Genomic DNA, 19,613 nt, shown 5'->3' on the forward strand with positions numbered 1-19,613 from the left:
CATTAGAGAAGTCCATATCAACCAGTGGAACGGAATAATTCCTCACTACCAGCAGACTGTCAGAACATCATTTCTAATAGTTATCTATGTGGGACTGATACCAGTGTGAATGATTTTGTGAATGATTACCTTGACAATAAGACGATTGAATATTTGCAGACAAGTGAAAGATGTTTGAAATTATTTTCCTTGTGAGTTTCCTCCTAATACAGGATGTGGATGTTGTTTCCATTTCTAACACAGAGATGCATCAGCAGGATGAGGGACACTCGGGCGTCAATACGTTTCTAGCTCTTTCTCTACATTATGTCACAGTAGTCAATCAAAGTAGTTGCTGGGTTTGTACATATGCACCATTCACATCATGGGCAGGTATTCCATTTTAAGGGTTATTCCTTTGAACCTTTTAACAGAGTGATATGTTGGGTATATGGAGATGTTAATTGGTATAAGGCGATTGTTTGGACTAATTTAAAGTGGGAATGTTGAGTATCAACATGCGAGAGTACTTAAGTTCTGCAGTACCTTCCTTCACTTTTGATGACCAATAACACTAATCAGCGACCACCTTACCTAGTTATTACACATGCCCCTGTTGGGTGGTTATGTTTTAATAGGTCACTCGTTCGGGAATTTGTCTCAACTGCGCCAGGACGCATTTGTCAAAGTAGGACAGAGTAAGTGTGATCAGACATCAGATCCACCTATCTGCCTGTGACGGTACTAAGGTTGAGGAATGTCTCATGTCTGTTTAATTGACTCTCGGTAGTGGCACTATGACTACTTTTTATGCCAATACCTTCGGTAATATCATCAATAATGGTATGATAGCTCCTAATGGGACTTTATCTGTGGATCCTATGCCTAGTCCTGGTTACCAAAGTTGTGGCATGGGTTGTGTTATTTGGGACACGTCGTTGTGAATTCTCCTTTTTCACAGCGTCATAAACGTGTGATTACAGAAACGGAGAGATTCTTTGCGATTGTGTTTTCCTCTTACGGTATTTCTAAAATAGCCCGGGAAGTTATTAATATGACTAACCCTTTGGAAGTCGCAGTTAATAGTACAGTTGAGAGTCTTGAGTTAATTACAGCGGAGATGGTTGCCATTTGAACTGTGGTGACGCAAAATCATTTGGCCCTTGATTAGGCTCCTACAGGTTCCTGTCTAGGTTGGCGCCCCCCCCTGGAGTTGTGCCGTGGCGGAGATCTTTTTGGGCTATACTCGGCCTTGTCTCAGGATGGTAAGTTGGTGGTTGAAGATATCCCTCTAGTGGTGTGGGGGCTGTGCTTTGGCAAAGTGGGTGGGGTTATATCCTTACTGTTTGGCCCTGTCCGGGGTTGTCCTCGGATGGGGCCACAGTGTCGCATGATACTTCCAACAGTGGGAGTTGTGGTTATTTTTCTTATCCTCATCCAGGTTATCAAGTGTGTTATTGCCCGACGTTTGTGTGCTAAGAATCTGATGGTTACGTGATATAAGATTCATCAAGCGTGTCTTTGTGGAGATGGGTGTCAGTGGTGCCCCACCAGAACGTGGTGGGGGTCATAAAGGTCTTCATCGTCACACCAAGCCTCATGACTGTGGTAAATGTGTCCGTGGTAACTGTCCTCGGTGCTGTAATGAACCGTGCTCTCTCAGATGTGGTATCACACCTGTTAATATCCCTTTTCTATAACTTTGTGGGAAATCTATGTCTTATTGCAACGGCAAGTAGAATATGCCCTTGTGTGTGAAATGTAAGGCGTTTAATGTGAACGATTTTATGCTGACTGCTAATGTTTATTATTCTGTCCATTTTTTTCATGTTTTCTAAAAATACATTTTTACTATGTAAGAATGTAAGAATGTAAGAATACTTTTAAGATAAATACACAACGCAGAGATTGAGAGGATGAGAGGATGAGAGTACTACACTAAATATAGTACTAATGGTCAATAGTGAATTGTAAATAGGAGTTGTGTTTCAGTTCAACATCTGGGGTTATAAGTGGCCTCCTGTCCCTTGTTCTGGGGGAAAAGCTGAGGACGGGGAGACTGAACATCTGACTCCCAACATCTTGACTTGCCCTCTCTGAATAAACCTATTTTTCTCCCCGATTTGCTTTGAAGTTTGCGTTTCTGAAGAATAACATAAATTGCTAACACAGCTATGATGCTACAGTCTATAAAATGCATTGTCTGGAGTGAGTCTGGACAGGGCTGTAGCCTATACAGTACAATTAAAGGAATAAAAACATCTTATGCAATTGTGAAGATTGACTTTATCGCGCAACAAATTGTTACACACCAATGAGGCCTGGAATACATTGCTGGGATGCAACCGAAACCGATTCTATGAAGACGTCTGCTTTCGTCATTCTGAATGTCATGTAGATAGTGGGGGTACTTCAGAAAAGACAGAGTCGCTCTCAGAGTAATCCAATGCTACGGCTTAGAGACTGTACTGTGCTTTAATTAACTATTGGCTTGCCTTGCTTACAGAGCCCTTGGCTATATTAACAAAGTACAGTGAGGCATTGACAGTATATACCATGAAATAATGGAGAGAGACAGAAGAAAAACCAAATGTATCCATGATATAGAAGCCTTGTCGTTTTTGTTATCTCTGAATTTCAGAGATACTGGTTACTGAGATTGAATAATGAGTTTACATTTTCAGAATTGGTTTCTTTATAAATACCTAACTGTGGCTATAGAATACGTTGTCAAAAGATGCCTGTCCTGCTGCTGCTCACTTGTGTCAGCAAAGATTACCTGTCTAATCTACTGGCCCTAACCCTAACACTCCTTCCAAATTATTCACCTACATTACAGGTGAAAAGGTGAAAAACACCTGCTCATTCAAGGGTTTTTCTTTATTTGTGCTATTTTCTACATTGTAGAATAATAGTGAAGACATCAAAACTATAAAATAGCACATATGGAATCATGTAGTAACAAAAATGGTTAAACAAATCAAAATATATTTTATATTTGAGATTCTTAAAATAGCCACCCTTTGCCTTAATGACAGCTTTGCACACTCTTGGCATTCTCTCAACCAGATTCATGAGGTAGTCACCTGGAATGCATTTCAATTAACAGGTGTGCCTTATTAAAAGTTCATTTGTGGAGAGCACGTGAATCCGTGGAGCTGAGCAGATGTTGACAAACCGAGCTCCTCAAAGTTATCCTATTATTACTTAAATAACAACGCTGAAACAATATTCTAACACATGTTGAATCCCAAGATAATGATAACGCCACAGGTAGCAAGATTAGCATTAGCCTTCATAACTCAGAAGAAGTTCCAGACTGTTGCTCTCAGCAGCCTCTTCCGAGCCTGCCGACATGCTTGCTACTCTCCTCCGGGAAATTCAAGATGGTAACAAAGGTCTTTCTCTGACAATTAACAAGAAATCAGCTGAACTCCATTCTTCCATTGATGACCTGAAATCCTCCCTGAATTATCTCCTTTTGAGAAAGACTGAGGCAGAGTTGCGCATTAGCACAGTTGAAGATACCGTCACTAGACATGACCAGGTTCTAATACAGCTGCAGAAGGACAATGCCTACCTCAAAAACAAGGTAGACTAGATAGAGAACCAGCACCGAAACCCCGGCCAGATGAGCACCCATGGGCCATCCTGATCAGGTTCCTCCGTTTCCAGGACAGGGAAAAGATACTGCAACTCGCAAGAGCCAAAGAGGACATCACCATCAAGAGGGTCAGCCTTTTCCCGGGTGTGAGCGCGGATGTCGCAACAGTTCAGACCAGCCGCCAAAGCACTGAACGAGAGGAACATCACCGGCTACCTCATTCAACCTGCACGGATGAAAGTTCTGTACAATGGCCGAAGCCACACCGGGAGAAGTGTTCACTTTTCTCAAAGAACTGAACCGCGTTTGAGTCACGATGGTCTTTCCGTGGTAGATGCAGTTTTTTTTTCTTATTCGTGCTCTCCTGGGACTGAACTGCTGATGTATTCTTGTCATTTGGATCCGTTTACCCTGCTATCCGGTCGCTACAGCTGATCTGGACATTTTCAACTAACAGTTTTTTTCCTGTGGGGAGTTCTATTACATTTACAGGAGAGTATATTGTGGTTTTGTCAATATCCACTGGGAAAAGCAATTGAGTTAGGCCCACTGCTTTTCCCACATTTATGTTCCTCCTCTTCTCCTGAAAAGACACTCAAGCAGCCCTTATTGTGGACAGTAAATATTCAGCCATAGATGTCTATTCACAACAGTTGTTTTCAACATAGAGATCTCGTAGGTTTTAGTTTACGCCAAGATTTAGCTAGTAAGAGCAAGATGGAAAGCAAGCAGCAATGTATCTCTACAAGTGTTTTCATGTTTGATTCTTGGGATTGTGGTTTTAGTCCAACGATCCGTGTGGGTGGGGTTTATGTTTTTTTTCTATGTTTATTGTTGTTTCCTTGCTAAAGAGACACATAGGTCACTTCAGTGTTAAACTAAAGTTGAAACATTACCTGACTATTTACATATGAGGAAGTACCATTCATTATATATTTGAAACCCAACCTATGCTTAATCCACTATGGGTCTTAACAGGCCAATTAAGAGGAAAATAGTCTATACATACCTTAAGAAATTAAAGGCTGACATTGTGTTTTTACAAGAAACACATCTTACAGCCAGTGAACACCAGAAACTAAAGAGGGAATGGGTAGGACAAGTTCTTGCGTCCTCTTTTAACTCCAAAGCAAGAGGAACTGCAATTTTGATCAGTAGACACTTCCCATTCTGTGTCAACAATCATCTCTGATCCCTCTGGCAGGTTTGTTTTGGTGCAGGGGCATATGTTTTCAGAGTCTTGGACCCTGTTGAATATTTATGCTCCTAACCTCGATGAACATATGTTTATTCAGAATGTCTTCCTTCAGGTTGCTCAAGCACCACCAGGATTGGCTACTGGTTGGAGGAGATTTACATTTTTGTTTAGATACAGTTCTTGTTAGGTCCTCTGATAAACCCTCTCTTCTAACCAAAGCCGACAAGCTCACCATGTCTTTCATGAAGGATCTCAATTTACTAGACATCTGGAGACAGATGCACCCACAGGGTAGGGACTACTCTTTTTATTCACACACACACACACACACACACACACACACACACACACACACACACACACACACACACACACACACACACACACACACACACACACACACACACACACACACACACAGAGAGAGATAACCTTTTACTATCGACCCAACTGTTTCAGTGTTAGATATTGATTATCTCCCCAGATTACTGATGTGACCCTTCCCCTCTGATATTATCAATCTCCATTCCTATCAAGGTAAATGGAGCATATAGACGGAGACTAAATTCTACACTCCTGAAGCAACCTGAATTTTGCGCATTCATCAATGAGAGCATCAATATTTTTACTTTAACAAACAAACCCTCTGCTCCTGACAGTTTCATTCTTTGGGATGCATTGAAAGCCTATCTGAGGGGGCAGATCATTTCCTACACTAAAGAGAAAACACAGTGCTGAACTGAATGTCCTTGAATCTGAAAAAAAAAACCTACCAAAAAGAGGCCTGACTAAAGACCTATACAGGCTTTTGGTAAATAAAAAACTGAAATATAATACTCTGAACACATACCAAGCTGAGAGGGCCATCACTAAATCAAAAGAGCATTACTACGAGCTTGGAGACAAAGCACACAGAAAGCAAGTGGCAACTGAAAGCAAAGGAAAGTAAGAGGACAATTAATCCTATAGAAACTCTTACTAATGAGATATCTTCCAACTCCACTGAAATTAATGGTACTTTTAAGAAATATTACAAAGACCTCTACACTTCCCAATCAAGCGATGATCTATTAGAGATGGACTCTTTTCTCTCCTCTCAACCTCCCATGCCTATCAGAGGAAGACAGAGAGCGCCTGAGGGAACAGTTCTCAGTCCCTGAATTGTTGGAGGCCATTAAATCCTTACATTCTAATAAATCTCCTGGGAAGGATGGCTTCCCTCCAGAGTTCTATAAAGAATTTAAGGAGCTGTTGGTACTCTACCTTATGGAGGTACTTAAAAAAGCCAAGGGTGGACAACTGCTTTCCAGAGTCGCTTTCTCAAGCGGTGATTACAGTAATTCACAAGAAAGGGAAAAACCTGCTAAAGTGCGCCTCCTTTAGACCAATCTCTCTCCTTAACACAGATTGTAAACTGGTCACCAAGATGCTATGTAAGAGACTGGAGTCATGTCTTCCCCTGTTGGTCAACCCAGATCAGACTAGCTTCATAATTAATAGATTGTACACCAATAATCTCAGAAGGTTCTTTGATATAATTCAACTTGCTAACAAAAACAAATAATCTAATGTCTCCCTCCACGCCGAAAAGGCCTTTGATTCGGTTGAATGGCCATATCTCTTTCGCGTCTTGGAAAGGTTTGGTTTAGGCACTGTGTTTGTAAATTTGATAAAATCACTCTACAAATCTCCTAAAGCTAGGATTGCTACCAATGGGATAACGTCATCCTCTTTCTCTGTCTATATGGGGAACAGACAAGGTTGCCCAATTAGCCCCCACCTCTCCGCCTTCAACATCAAACCGTTGGCTGAGGTCAATAGAACGTGCCCTGACATACATGGCTTTGAGGTGGGCCCCCATACCCACAAGTTATTACTTTTTGCGGAAGACCTTATCTTATTTCTAAAGATCCCAGAATATTCCCTCTCTCACTTACAGAACCTATTACAGAATTATAGTTCTTTCTCTGAATATAAGGTCAATTTTGATCAAAGCAAATCTTACATTTATCTGTCTTTGACTATCATACCATCAAGCATAGGTTTCCTTTTAGATGGTCGCCTATGGCCTTCACATATTTGGGCATAATGCTGGATGGTAACCTGAACAACCTCTATAAACTCAATCTGGCCAGCTTGTTGCAAAAAGTGGAGGGTGACCTGTGTAAATAAATGGACTTGACTCTTGATTACGGTGAAGGGGGCTTAAACCTCCCCAATTTCAGAATGTACTACTGGGCTGCACAGTCTAGATTTCTGAGGTTGAGGTTTGACAATGGCCCTTCTCCCTCATGGTTGAACATTGAAAAGTTTGAGGTAGATGAGGACACTGGGGAAGAATTGATTTAGAAATGGGACAGGAAATCTATAAAAACCATCACAGACATCCCTTAAATTATACATTCTGTCCTGGCATGGTGGAAACTGTGTGAGCTATTCAGACGAGAGGGATTTCTTTCCCCCAATAGATTGATTCCAGAAGTTTACATACACTAAGTTGACTGTGCCTTTAAACAGCTTGGAAAATTCCAGAAAATTATGTCATGGCTTTAGAAGCTACTGATAGGCTAATGGACATAATTTCAGTCAATTGGAGGTGTACCTGTGGATGTATCTCAAGGCCTACCTTCAAACTCAGTGCCTCAATGCTTGTCATCGTGGGAAAATAAAAAGAAATCAGCCAAGACCTCAGAACAAAAAATGTAGACCTCCACAAGTCGGAAGCTTACATACACCTTTGCAAAATACATTTAAACTCAGTTTAAGCTCAGTTTTACACAATTTCTGTCATTTAATCATTGTAAAAGGACCCTGTCTTAAGTCAGTTAGGATCACCACTTTATTTTAAGTTGAGCGAATTTTGGCCAATTCCTCCTGACAGAGCTGGTGTAACTGAGTCAGGTTTGTAGGCCTTCTTGCTCGCACACGCTTTTTCAGTTTTACCCACAAATGTTCTATAGGATTAAGGTTAGGGCTTTGTGATGGCCACTCCAATACCTTGATTTTGTTGTCCTTAAGCTATTTTGCCACAACTTTGAAAGTAGGCTTGGGGTCATTGTCCATTTGGAAGACATATTTGCAACCAAGCTTAAGAATATATCCACGTAATGTTCAATTCTCATGATGCCATCTATTCTATGAAGTGCACCATTCCCTCCTGCAGCAAAGCACCCCCACAACATGATGCTGCCACCTCCATGTTTCACGGTTGGGACGGTGTTCTTTGGCTTGCAAGCCTCCCACTTTTTCCTCCAAACATAACAATGGTCATTATGGCCAAACAGTTCTTTTTTTGTTTCATCAGAACAGAGGACATTTCTCCAAAAAGTACAATCTCTGTCCCCATGTGCAGTTACAAACAGTAGTCTGGCTTTTTTATGGCGGTTTTGGAGCAGTGGCTTCTTCCTTGCTGAGCAGCCTTTCAGGTTATGTCGATATAGGACTCGTTTTACTGTGGATATAGATACTTTTGTACCTGTTTCCTCCAGCATCTCCACAAGGTCCTTTGCTTTTGTTCCGGGATTGATTTGCACTTTCCGCACCAAAGTACTTTTATCTCTAGGAGACAGAACGCGTCTCCTTCCTGAGTGGTATGACGGCTGCGTGGACAGGGCTAAGGTTAGCTGATGACCGCTAGCAGTGGCTAACTGACTACTAGCTAGCAGCTAGTTATCTGGCTAGCTTCTGTTGGGGGTTCCGGGTCTAAAGTATAAAAAATAGCAGATCCATACCACATTGGGTGAGGCAAGTTGTAGGAGAAAACTCTTGAAATTGAGGTTAAAAATATACAAAATATATACAAAGAAAAAAAAAGATATATACACTGGACACAACAAGACAAAGAAGTCTGAACTGCTACGCCATCTTGGGTTTTTATAAGATAAAATAAGCAAAGAGAAACTACAGTCCATCAGGCCTTCATGGTCGAATTGCTGCAAAGAAACCACTACTAAAGGACACCAATAATAAGAAGAGACTTGCATGTGCAAAGAAACACGAGCAATGGACATTTGACCGGTGGAAATCTTTCCTTTGGTCTGGAGTCCAAATTGGAGATTTTTGGTTCCAGCCGTGTCTTTGTGAGACATGGAATGGGTAAACTGATGATCTCCGCATGTGTATTTCCCACTGGAAAGCATGGAGGAGGTGTTATGGTGTGGGGGTGCTTTGCTGGTGACACTGTCTGTGATTTATTTAGGATTCAAGGCACAGTTAACCAGCATTCTGCAGCGATACGCAATCCCATCTGGTTCGGGCTAGGTGGAACTATCATTTGTTTTTCAACAGGACAATGACCCAACACCTCCATGCTGGAGTGCTGCATCAGATGACCTGGACTCCACAATCATCTGACCTCAACCAAGTTAAGATGATTTGGGATGAATCGGACCGCAGTGTGAAGGAAAAGCAGCCAACAAGTGCTCAGCATATGTGGGAACTCCTTAAAGACAGTTGGAAAAGCATTAAAAGGTGAAGCTAGTTGAGAGAATGCCAAGAGTTTGCAAAGCTGTCATCAAGGCAAAGGGTGGCTATTTGAATCTCAAAAATAAAATATATTTTGATTTAACACTTTTTTGTTTACTACATGATTCCATATGTTATTTCATAGTTATTCTACAATGTAGAAAATAGGAAAAATAAAGAAAAACCCTTCAATGAGTCGATTTTCTAAAACTTTTGACTGGTAGTGTATGGGAGTAAGGAGTTGCTCCTACATGGGGTCAGTTTGACATTTTCCCCACTAATGGTTAAGGTTATAGGGGAATCTGATCTTATATTTGTACCGAGGGGAAACTTCACTCCGGAACCCTCACCTGTGCGATGGAGTAGTCAGAGGAGTTGGTGTCTTGCAGGCCCTCGTTGCCCGAGATGCCCACGCCCACGTGAGCCGTCTGGATCATGCCCACGTCGTTGGCACCGTCACCAATGGCCAGCTTGATCACCTTCACCTGCTTCTTTACCATCTCCACCACCTCCGACTTCTGCAGCGGGGACACCCTACAGGAGAGTAGAAAGTGATGCAGGACATTAGAATGAGATACAGTGCCTTGCGAAAGTATTCGGCCCCCTTGAACTTTGCGAACTTTTGCCACATTTCAGGCTTCAAACATAAAGATATAAAACTGTATTTTTTTGTGAAGAATCAACAACAAGTGGGACACAATCATGAAGTGGAACGACATTTATTGGATATTTCAAACTTTTTTAACAAATCAAAAACTGAAAAATTGGGCGTGCAAAATTATTCAGCCCCCTTAAGTTAATACTTTGTAGCGCCACCTTTTGCTGTGATTACAGCTGTAAGTCGCTTGGGGTATGTCTCTATCAGTTTTGCACATCGAGAGACTGAAATGTTTTCCCATTCCTCCTTGCAAAACAGCTCGAGCTCAGTGAGGTTGGATGGAGAGCATTTGTGAACAGCAGTTTTCAGTTCATTCCACAGATTCTCGATTGGATTCAGGTCTGGACTTTGACTTGGCCATTCTATCACCTGGATATGTTTATTTTTGAACCATTCGATTGTAGATTTTGATTTATGTTTTGGATCATTGTCTTGTTGGAAGACAAATCTCCGTCCCAGTCTCAGGTCTTTTGCAGACTCCATCAGGTTTTCTTCCAGAATGGTCCTGTATTTGGCTCCATCCATCTTCCCATCAATGTTAACCATCTTCCCTGTCCATGCTGAAGAAAAGCAGGCCCAAACCATGATGCTGCCACCACCATGTTTGACAGTGGAGATGGTGTGTTCAGGGTGATGAGCTGTGTTGCTTTTACGCCAAACATAACGTTTTGCATTGTTGCCAAAAAGTTCAATTTTGGTTTCATCTGACCAGAGCACCTTCTTCCACATGTTTGGTGTGTCTCCCAGGTGGCTTGTGGCAAACTTTAAACAACACTTTTTATGGATATCTTTAAGAAATGGCTTTCTTCTTGCCACTCTTCCATAAAGGCCAGATTTGTGCAATATACGACTGATTGTTGTCCTATGGACAGAGTCTCCTACCTCAGCTGAAGATCTCTGCAGTTCATCCAGAGTGATCATGGGCCTCTTGGCTGCATCTCTGATCAGTCTTCTCCTTGTATGAGCTGAAAGTTTAGAGGGACGGCCAGGTCTTTGTAGATTTGCAGTGGTCTGATACTCCTTCCATTTCAATATTATCACTTGCACAGTGCTCCTTGGGATGTCCTTGGGATGGATCACAGTGCAGGTACATTTATACGGAGACTTGAATACACCCAGGTGGATTGTTTTTATCATCATTAGTCATTTAGGTCAACATTGGATCATTCAGAGATCCTCACTGAACTTCTGGAGAGAGTTTGCTGCACTGACAGTAAAGGGGCTGAATAATTTTGCACACCCAATTTTTCAGTTTTTGATTTGTTAAAAAAGTATGAAATATCCAATAAATGTCGTTCCACTTCATGATTGTGTCCCACTTGTTGTTGATTCTTCACAAAAAAATACAGTTTTATATCTTTATGTTTGAAGCCTGAAATGTGGCAAAAGGTCGCAAAGTTCAAGGGGGCCGAATACTTTCGCAAGGCACTGTACCCTGTTCAAAGGCACATATTTTGTTTTGCCCATTCACCCTCTGAATGGCATACATACACAATCCAATTCTCAATTGTCTAAAGCTTAAAAATCCTTCTTAACCTGTCTCCCCCTCTTTATCTACACTGATTGAAGTGGATTTAGGGTTTCACCTGGATTCACTTGGTCAGTCTGTTATGGAAAGAGCAGGTGTTCTTAATATTTGTATACTCAGTGTAACACTGTTTTCGGTGAGTGGGCCTTACCTGCAGCATATCACTGCTTTACAGGACAAGACAAGGTCTAGGAAGTACTGCCGTGCTCCAAACGTAAGGGCGTATTTGAGAGTCTTTCCGTCGATGATGAGGGCAAAATCGTTCTCCTTGTGAAGGGCGTCTCCCAGCATTCCACAGTGTTGGCTGAGGGTCTCCCTGGTTGCCTGTAAAGACACACATTTTCTCTTCATTAGGACTACCATATCTAAACAGAACACATTCTACAAATGTCAGTGAAGTAACGTAAATATAGTTGAGGTTTTCAATGCAATGTTTTTGAGACAACATGGCAACCTATTCTCCAGTGAATACATTGACCTTATCAATAATTTTATTATTTTTACAGTGCAAAAAAATATGACAAGTATCATCTTTACATATGGTAAAGACTATTCAGGCTTGCCAAGACAATTTAGGGTTGTTACAGATGATAGAACATCATGCAATGATAGAACATAACACAAAAATACATAAGGCTCGGTCACTTAGAAACGGTTTGATGATTCATTTGGAAAAGCATAACTTCACATGGTATCGGGCATTAATAACAAAGTGTTTATATTCTCTCGTTGTGCAGTTCCATAATTTAGTTCTCAGCAACCAAGTACCCTACAGTTAGCTGTCTGGGTTTACGAGCCAATTTTCAGGAATGTCCCAAGCCATCTGAATTTGTTCAAACTGAAAGCCAGGAATATTTCCATATACTGACTAAACCTGGACTATTTTAAATCCCCACTGACTTGAATACTATGGATACTTCACATGAACCCTCTGTTAGTTTAATGTTTCAAACTCTGAGAATTACTCTTCAAAATGGCAAATAGGGCCTTAAAGAGGAGACTGTTATTCTAAGGGTTAGGTTGTACTGGCGGATGGGTCATGTTTGGCTTGGGAATGCACTGAACCTCAATATAATTTTGCCCATAAAAAGCCACGTGATTCCCCGGATCATCTGCTGGAGCGATAAGCGGGGCTAGTAAAAGTATCGGCTCCCGTGAGGACAGACACCCTAGACGTATGTCATTGGGATTCGTCATCCTATGCGTTTCATGTTGAAAACCAAGAAGACGACCAACCAAGTACGGGTCACACAAAGCATCCCTGCTAGATACGATTTCCACAGATCTCAGTTCAGCGCTGGGCTGGAGAGCCCATTCGAAAGTCCATAGTCTTTCAAGCGTCCTCGGAGGCTCCATCTTCTATAAGTCCCTAAATCAATGAGGGTCAATTTCTCCACTCTCCGTTCTCTTACTAAGCTGCCATATAGCAGCTGTCCTCCATGTTTTACATGCCTATTGGACAGACTATTCAGACGCCTGGCCAAGAGACGATTACTCAAATCACAAACCGAGCAAAACGTTTGGGACGTGAATGGATGTATTCTCGTGTTGTGTTTGTGATATAGTGATACGATGACAAGCGATGTTGAAATGCCATAAATGGCCGGTAAAATTAAGTGCCATCTAATAGGAGCGGCTGCACTCGGGAAAGCCCAGGATGGAGATGGACATACTGTAGTCACGGTGACATCATCTGTGCATCTGGAGAGAAAACCAATCAAGGAACCATTTCCAAGAGAGACCGGAACAGCTATGGATGTGCTTATAAAAGAGGGTTGTGAGGGTTCTGAGGATTGCGAGCATGTGGTCCTGGGGCCAAGGGCTTGGTTAATGGAAATAAGATATTAGACTACTTGAAACAACATGGATGAAATGTGATCGCAGCTCTGGTAATATTTATTTGTGCAGTAGGATACATAACATCTTCTAGAGTATGTGGCTGTGCATACATTACTACAGGAGAGGTCACACATGCCCCAGACAGAGTAAATCTTTAGGTTTCGAATTGGGATTGGAGACAGACATGCTGCTCTCAGACCACACTAATCAATGACATGGGTATAATTGGTTATAAATTGTCCATCAATTTCTGCTGCTGTTGTTGTCTGGTGAGGAATTGGTGACTGAGATGTATCCTTGTGATGGTAGTTATTGAATTAAACAAAATAAATAACAATATTTGTGAACAGTGGTCATCAATATTTGGTCAAGTTGGATTACTACATAGATGCCTATAATATAATTTTGAATGACAGACTTTACCACTCTCTGAAAAGGACCTTCTACATTTTTTAACCAAACTAAGGAATTCAGCCATACAATGATTCGAACAACATGATGTGCAGCGATAACTCTGGTTCTTGCCAACATGTCATTTAAACTTTACACCAGCTGTGGTTACTATGTAAAGACATTGAGAGTATTAAAAAGAGCGAGGATAGTGATATGAAGTTCAATAATTGTCCTGTATGACTAACAGCCCATAACTAAGAAGTGACTCAAACGATTGTAAAGGTAAACTCACACATAAAGAAGGGCGGAAAGTCACCCCGTTTGCCCATAGGAGTCGCAGACTCCAGCAGACTCAGGTGTGGTCTGAAGAGTGAGGTAAGGTTGAGACTCACAAGTATCTGCATCTGGGCTTGTGTGAGAGCGAGCGTATCAGCTGGGTTACAAGACCTACGTGGGCCCTTCCACCCAAAGGTATCGTCACCTCCACCCGAAGGTGGTCACACCCAACACATTGAACAGATGGCCCGGCCGGGTGTGACTATAATGAAATGCAGGGGTGACCTAGTGGTCATGAATGAGGCTTGGGAGGGTCAGATGAGGAGGGTTAGATACCTAAGGGCATGAACGGGACAATGCAACCCTCTCCTGGCATAACAAAGCTTGAAACCAAAGCTTGAAGGACAATATTTTAAGAGAAGGGCCTCAAGTTTCACAGAGAGAGAGAGAGAGAGAGAGAGAGGGGGGGGGGGGGAAAGAGATGAAGAGAGAGAGAGATTGAAGCTAAAGAGGGAGAGAAATTGAATGAGAGGAGGCAGGGAGGGAGGGAGGAATGCAGCTGTGTGGACTTCTCCACATGAGCATGGTAAATCCCTGATGGGGGCCATAAAACAGCATGCGGGCTGGCAAGCAACGTGTGTGTGTGTGTGTGTGTGTGTGTGTGTGTGTGTTACACACATGAGTAAGAATAGACTCACATTTGACATATGTGTCCAACCCTGGAACCAAAAGCAGTGATTCCTCACAGGGTGAACTGGCACCACACTTGTGTGAAAGCATTTAACAGGGAACACTAATGTATGGAAGTGTGTGCAGTGGACCGACTTTGTACGTCTGGGTGCATGTCTGGGAATGTTTGGGTACAAGCGGTTTATCACGATAACCGCAATCAAGCAGTGCAGCCATTTTCTGAAGTAGGGTCCCCATTTCCAACGAGGTATTTTAGTGGTAATGCTATGTCTCCTACTAAAGCCTCTTTGTTATGGCTAGACTGACCAGTTAACGTATGTGACTCAGTTGTGTTTGGTTTAGGAGTGGTGAGATGGCATCCATTCAAAAAAACACGCGAGATTCCATCAAGACTTTGTGATCCATTGTTGATGTAAGTGTTGAGTAATGTAGCGAACAGGACATGACACACTTGACAGGGATTCCGAGGAGGCGGACGTGTCACCATTAGTCTCATACAGTTCTATACAACCCTGGACACACCCAAAGAGGGGCATACACCGATAAATAAAGCAGACATATTATGCACATCCATGCACACCAACATCCACAACCCACGTGCGTTCATGCACGCACAGAGGCAAACACATACACTTCCCAGTCAAGCTGCTGCCTCCAGGCCCAGAGTTCAGTCACGGCAGCTCCTCCTGTCAGTGAGCATCAAGCAGAGCAGTCAATGATGTCTGAGAAAACAATGAGCCTCACACACATTCTCCTCTGCCCTTCTGGTTTTGACCCCTGACCTCTCTCTACACAGAACACTTCAGATAGGCTTGACTCAAGCTTTGATTCAGTTGGCCCAGTTCAAAGTGGAGATAAGGTTGTGCAACTCAGACTTTTGCATAAGTCATTAATTTAAATCAATGTGATATTTGCGAAAAAGTTAAAGTGGATCTCAAGTCAAGAAGAACACCCTTAGTTTTAGAAGAGTGTGAGAAAGACTGTGATTGTGTATAGCAGTTAGGGTTTCCGTCAGGAACATTTGGCGCTTGACAAGTGACCAGGAATATTTTAATTTATTGGACATTTCAGACATTTACCGGTCATCCATATGCATTGGGTGCGTAACCCATTAGGAAACCACTATCCACGCAGCCAGCACAATCAATAAACAAGGGATATTGGCTAACTGAGTCACATTTACATGTCCTTCAAAAGCCTATAACTAATTACAAAAACATTATTCCTTGTATTTCAAACTGGAGCATATGCAAAACCATATAGCCTATTGTTTTATTCGTTTTTACTTTCCTAAAACAATAATTGTCCAACTTAAGGTGTAGCTGTCAGAGATTTGAGGACTAAATGCATACGGCATTGCCTATTGGCCTAGGCATCCACTGTATTACAGTGCCTTGCGAAAGTATTCGGACCCTTGAACTTTGAGACCTTTTGCCACATTTCAGGCTTCAAACATAAAGATATAAAACTGTATTTTTTTGTGAAGAATCAACAACAAGTGGGACACAATCATGAAGTGGAACGACATTTATTGGATATTTCAAACTTTTTTAACAAATCAAAAACTGAAAAATTGGGCGTGCAAAATTATTCAGCCCCTTTACTTTCAGTGCAGCAAACTCTCTCCAGAAGTTCAGTGAGGATCTCTGAATGATCCAATGTTGACCTAAATGACTAATGATGATAAAAACAATCCACCTGTGTGTAATCAAGTCTCCGTATAAATGCACCTGCACTGTGATAGTCTCAGAGGTCCGTTAAAAGCGCAGAGAGCATCTTGAAGAACAAGGAACACACCAGGCAGGGCTGAGATACTGTTGTGAAGAAGTTTAAAGCCGGATTTGGATACAAAAAGATTTCCCAAGCTTTAAACATCCCAAGGAGCACTGTGCAAGCGATAATATTGAAATGGAAGGAGTATCAGACCACTGCAAATCTACCAAGACCTGGCCGTCCCTCTAAACTTTCAGCTCATACAAGGAGAAGACTGATCAGAGATGCAGCCAAGAGGCCCATGATCACTCTGGATGAACTGCAGAGATCTACAGCTGAGGTGGGAGACTCTGTCCATAGGACAACAATCAGTCGTATATTGCACAAATCTGGCCTTTATGGAAGAGTGGCAAGAAGAAAGCCATTTCTTAAAGATATCCATAACAAGTGTCGTTTAAAGTTTGCCACAACCCACCTGGGAGACACAAACATGTGGAAGAAGGTGCTCTGGTCAGATGAAACCAAAATTGAACTTTTTGGCAACAATGCAAAATGTTATGTTTGGCGTAAAAGCAACACAGCTCATCACGCTGAACACACCATCCCCACTGTCAAACATGGTGGTGGCAGCATCATGGTTTGGGCCTGCTTTTCTTCAGCAGGGACAGGGAAGATGGTTAACATTGATGGGAAGATGGATGGAGCCAAATACAGGACCATTCTGGAAGAAAACCTGATGGAGTCTGCAAAAGACCTGAGACTGGGACAGAGATTTGTCTTCCAACAAGACAATGATCCAAAACATAAAGCAAAATCTACAATGGAATGGTTCAAAAATAAACATATCCAGGTGATAGAATGGCCAAGTCAAAGTCCAGACCTGAATTCAATCGAGAATCTGTGGAATGAACTGAAAACTGCTGTTCACAAATGCTCTCCATCCAACCTCACTGAGCTCGAGCTGTTTTGCAAGGAGAAATGGGAAAACATTTCAGTCTCTCGATGTGCAAAACTGATAGACTCACCCACTTGGGAGCCAGGGCCACCCACTTTGTGGCCAGGCCCAGCCAATCAGAATTAATTTCCCCCACAAAAGAGCTTTATTACAGACAGAAATACTCCTCAGTTTCATCATCTGTCAGGGTGGCTTGTCTCAGATGATCCCGCAGGTGAAGAAGCCGGATGTGGAGGTCCTGAGCTGGCATGGTTACACGTGGTCTGCGGTTGTGAGGCCAGTTGAATTTACTGCCAAATTCTCTAAAACGACGTTGGAGACGGCTTATGGTAGAGAAATGAACATTCAATTCTCTTACAACAACTCTGGTGGACATTCCTGCAGTCAGCATGCCAATTGTACGCTCCCTCAAAACTTGACACATCTGTGGCATTGTGTTGTGTGACAAAACTGCACATTTCAGAGTGCCTTTTATTGTCCCCAGTACAAGGTGCACCTGTGTAATGATCATGCTATTTAATCTGTTTCTTGATATGCCACACCTGTCAGGTGGATGGATTATCTTGACCAAGGAGAAATGCTCACTAACAAGGATGTAAACAAATTGGAGTACACAATTTTAGAGAAATATGTTTTTTATGCATATGGAACATTTCTAGGATCTTTTATTTCAGCTCATGAAAAACAAGGAATTAACACTTTACATGTTGCGTTTATATTTTTGTTCAGTGTAACTTCCATTTTACTTAAATGAAAAAGGCGTTCATCTTTGCAATAAACAGTAGCCTAGGCAAATCCTCCTCTCTCGCTTTCTCCCCGGACAATTCAGCTGGCTATAATTTTACTTACCGGCTTTTCATTTATTTTATCAGCCAAAAGCAGCCAATTACCAGCTAATGGAAACCCTGATAGCTGTGAGCACAACCCTAGGCTCCTTCACACCGTGTTCACTCTCTTTGACTATCTCAGTCACTGAGATGAACTTGAAAATTCAGCTAATGGATCCTTCTTTACTACTTCCTGAATAGCACATTTCACTTCAGGTCTCGAGGGGTTGGAAGATTTAGCACTGAAGAGATTCAAGCCGCCGAACACGTCCCCATCTCTTTGATAACTGTTTCTAAACATGGAAAAGGGGAGGAAGACGCGCTCCAATTACTCTCAGGGGCAACATAAGAGCAACTCCAATTCCCAGCAGCACAATTAGCAGGACCTCTGTTCATTGAGCCCGAATGGAAGGATGGGGGGAGAGAATTCCTCCATAATTCCTCCATGTTTTACAAACAACCTTATATGAGCATCTCTTGAGCCACAGGAGAATGGGAGCTGACATTTCAAAGGGCCGTCCTCTTTTCTCTACCACTTAATTTATCATACTAACCTGGCCGGGTTGACAGAGTGAAGGCCGTCCGTCATCGCTGTATCCCCTCCTCCCTTCCTACATTCCCTCCCTTCATCCCTCCCTCCTGCGCCGACACACACAGTGAGTGGTTCCTCTGTCCACGGCTCTGTTCCCTCGCTTCCTCTCCTGGAGGAGTGCAGCAGTGGTTTCTTTTCGTCCTGTCCTTCCCCCACGACAACAGACAAGACTATCCCTGCAGGGGCATGCTTACCTTTCTCCCCTCTACTGCTCTGCTGTTAAAGGGGGTTAAAAGGATTTCGGCTAGAGGCCCACCTGGGCCTCCTTCTGTTGAGTTTTCTACATCATGCAAAAGAAGGCATGCTGGGCTCTGGTTATGTGCGGAAAGACATCCCCCTCACCAACCATCCCACTAGGCACAGTCAGAGCCCCCAACCTCGCCCCTGGCCCTGTGACTAGCCGGGGTTCACTTCACTCTGGATAGAGACATCTCTTCAACTATGGGTTTGACATAGAGGCATCTGCACTGTGGTCACTAGAGGCAACTTACACAACAGAGTGGGTTGTTACAGAAGAGAAATAGAATCCAAAGACAAAGAGGAAGAAAAAGACTAAGGAACAAAGAAAGCAACAGTAAAGCCAAGTTCAACGTCCCCGACTATGACGGTAGTTGGTTTAGCAACATGCAAGATCATATTTGTGGTTTGTCAGAGTTTGTCTGACAACACGCTGAACATAGGCCCCAAGAGCCAGGCATGAACCGAACTCTGCACTAATACAACCTTCTGAAGCCGTCATTTATACTCCCTTGATCTGAGTTTTCAGGATACGTGGCTAATAGTCATCAAAAGCACTAGCTGATGGGGGGATGCACTGAGCCCTGTTTTAAGTGGGATTACATTGTCGGTCAAGGCAATTGTTGTGGTGACTTACCAACCTTTGGCACAAAGACTGTG

General features: G+C 42.5%; 1 protein-coding gene across 1 annotated transcript in view; it reads right to left on the minus strand.

The window, feature by feature from the left end:
- Window positions 1–19,613, minus strand: part of LOC135556830 (probable phospholipid-transporting ATPase IA) — a 116,596-nt gene that overhangs the window by 46,226 nt on the left and 50,757 nt on the right. Inside the window, exons 13-14 of the mRNA XM_064990273.1 lie at window positions 11,583–11,755; window positions 9,596–9,779 (exon numbers count right to left, since the gene is read on the minus strand). Of these exons, the coding sequence (XP_064846345.1) occupies window positions 9,596–9,779; window positions 11,583–11,755 (357 nt within the window). The remainder of the gene's footprint in view (window positions 1–9,595; window positions 9,780–11,582; window positions 11,756–19,613) is intronic.

This window comes from Oncorhynchus masou, chromosome 15, assembly GCF_036934945.1.
Source record: "Oncorhynchus masou masou isolate Uvic2021 chromosome 15, UVic_Omas_1.1, whole genome shotgun sequence".
Classification (NCBI taxonomy): domain Eukaryota; kingdom Metazoa; phylum Chordata; class Actinopteri; order Salmoniformes; family Salmonidae; genus Oncorhynchus; species Oncorhynchus masou.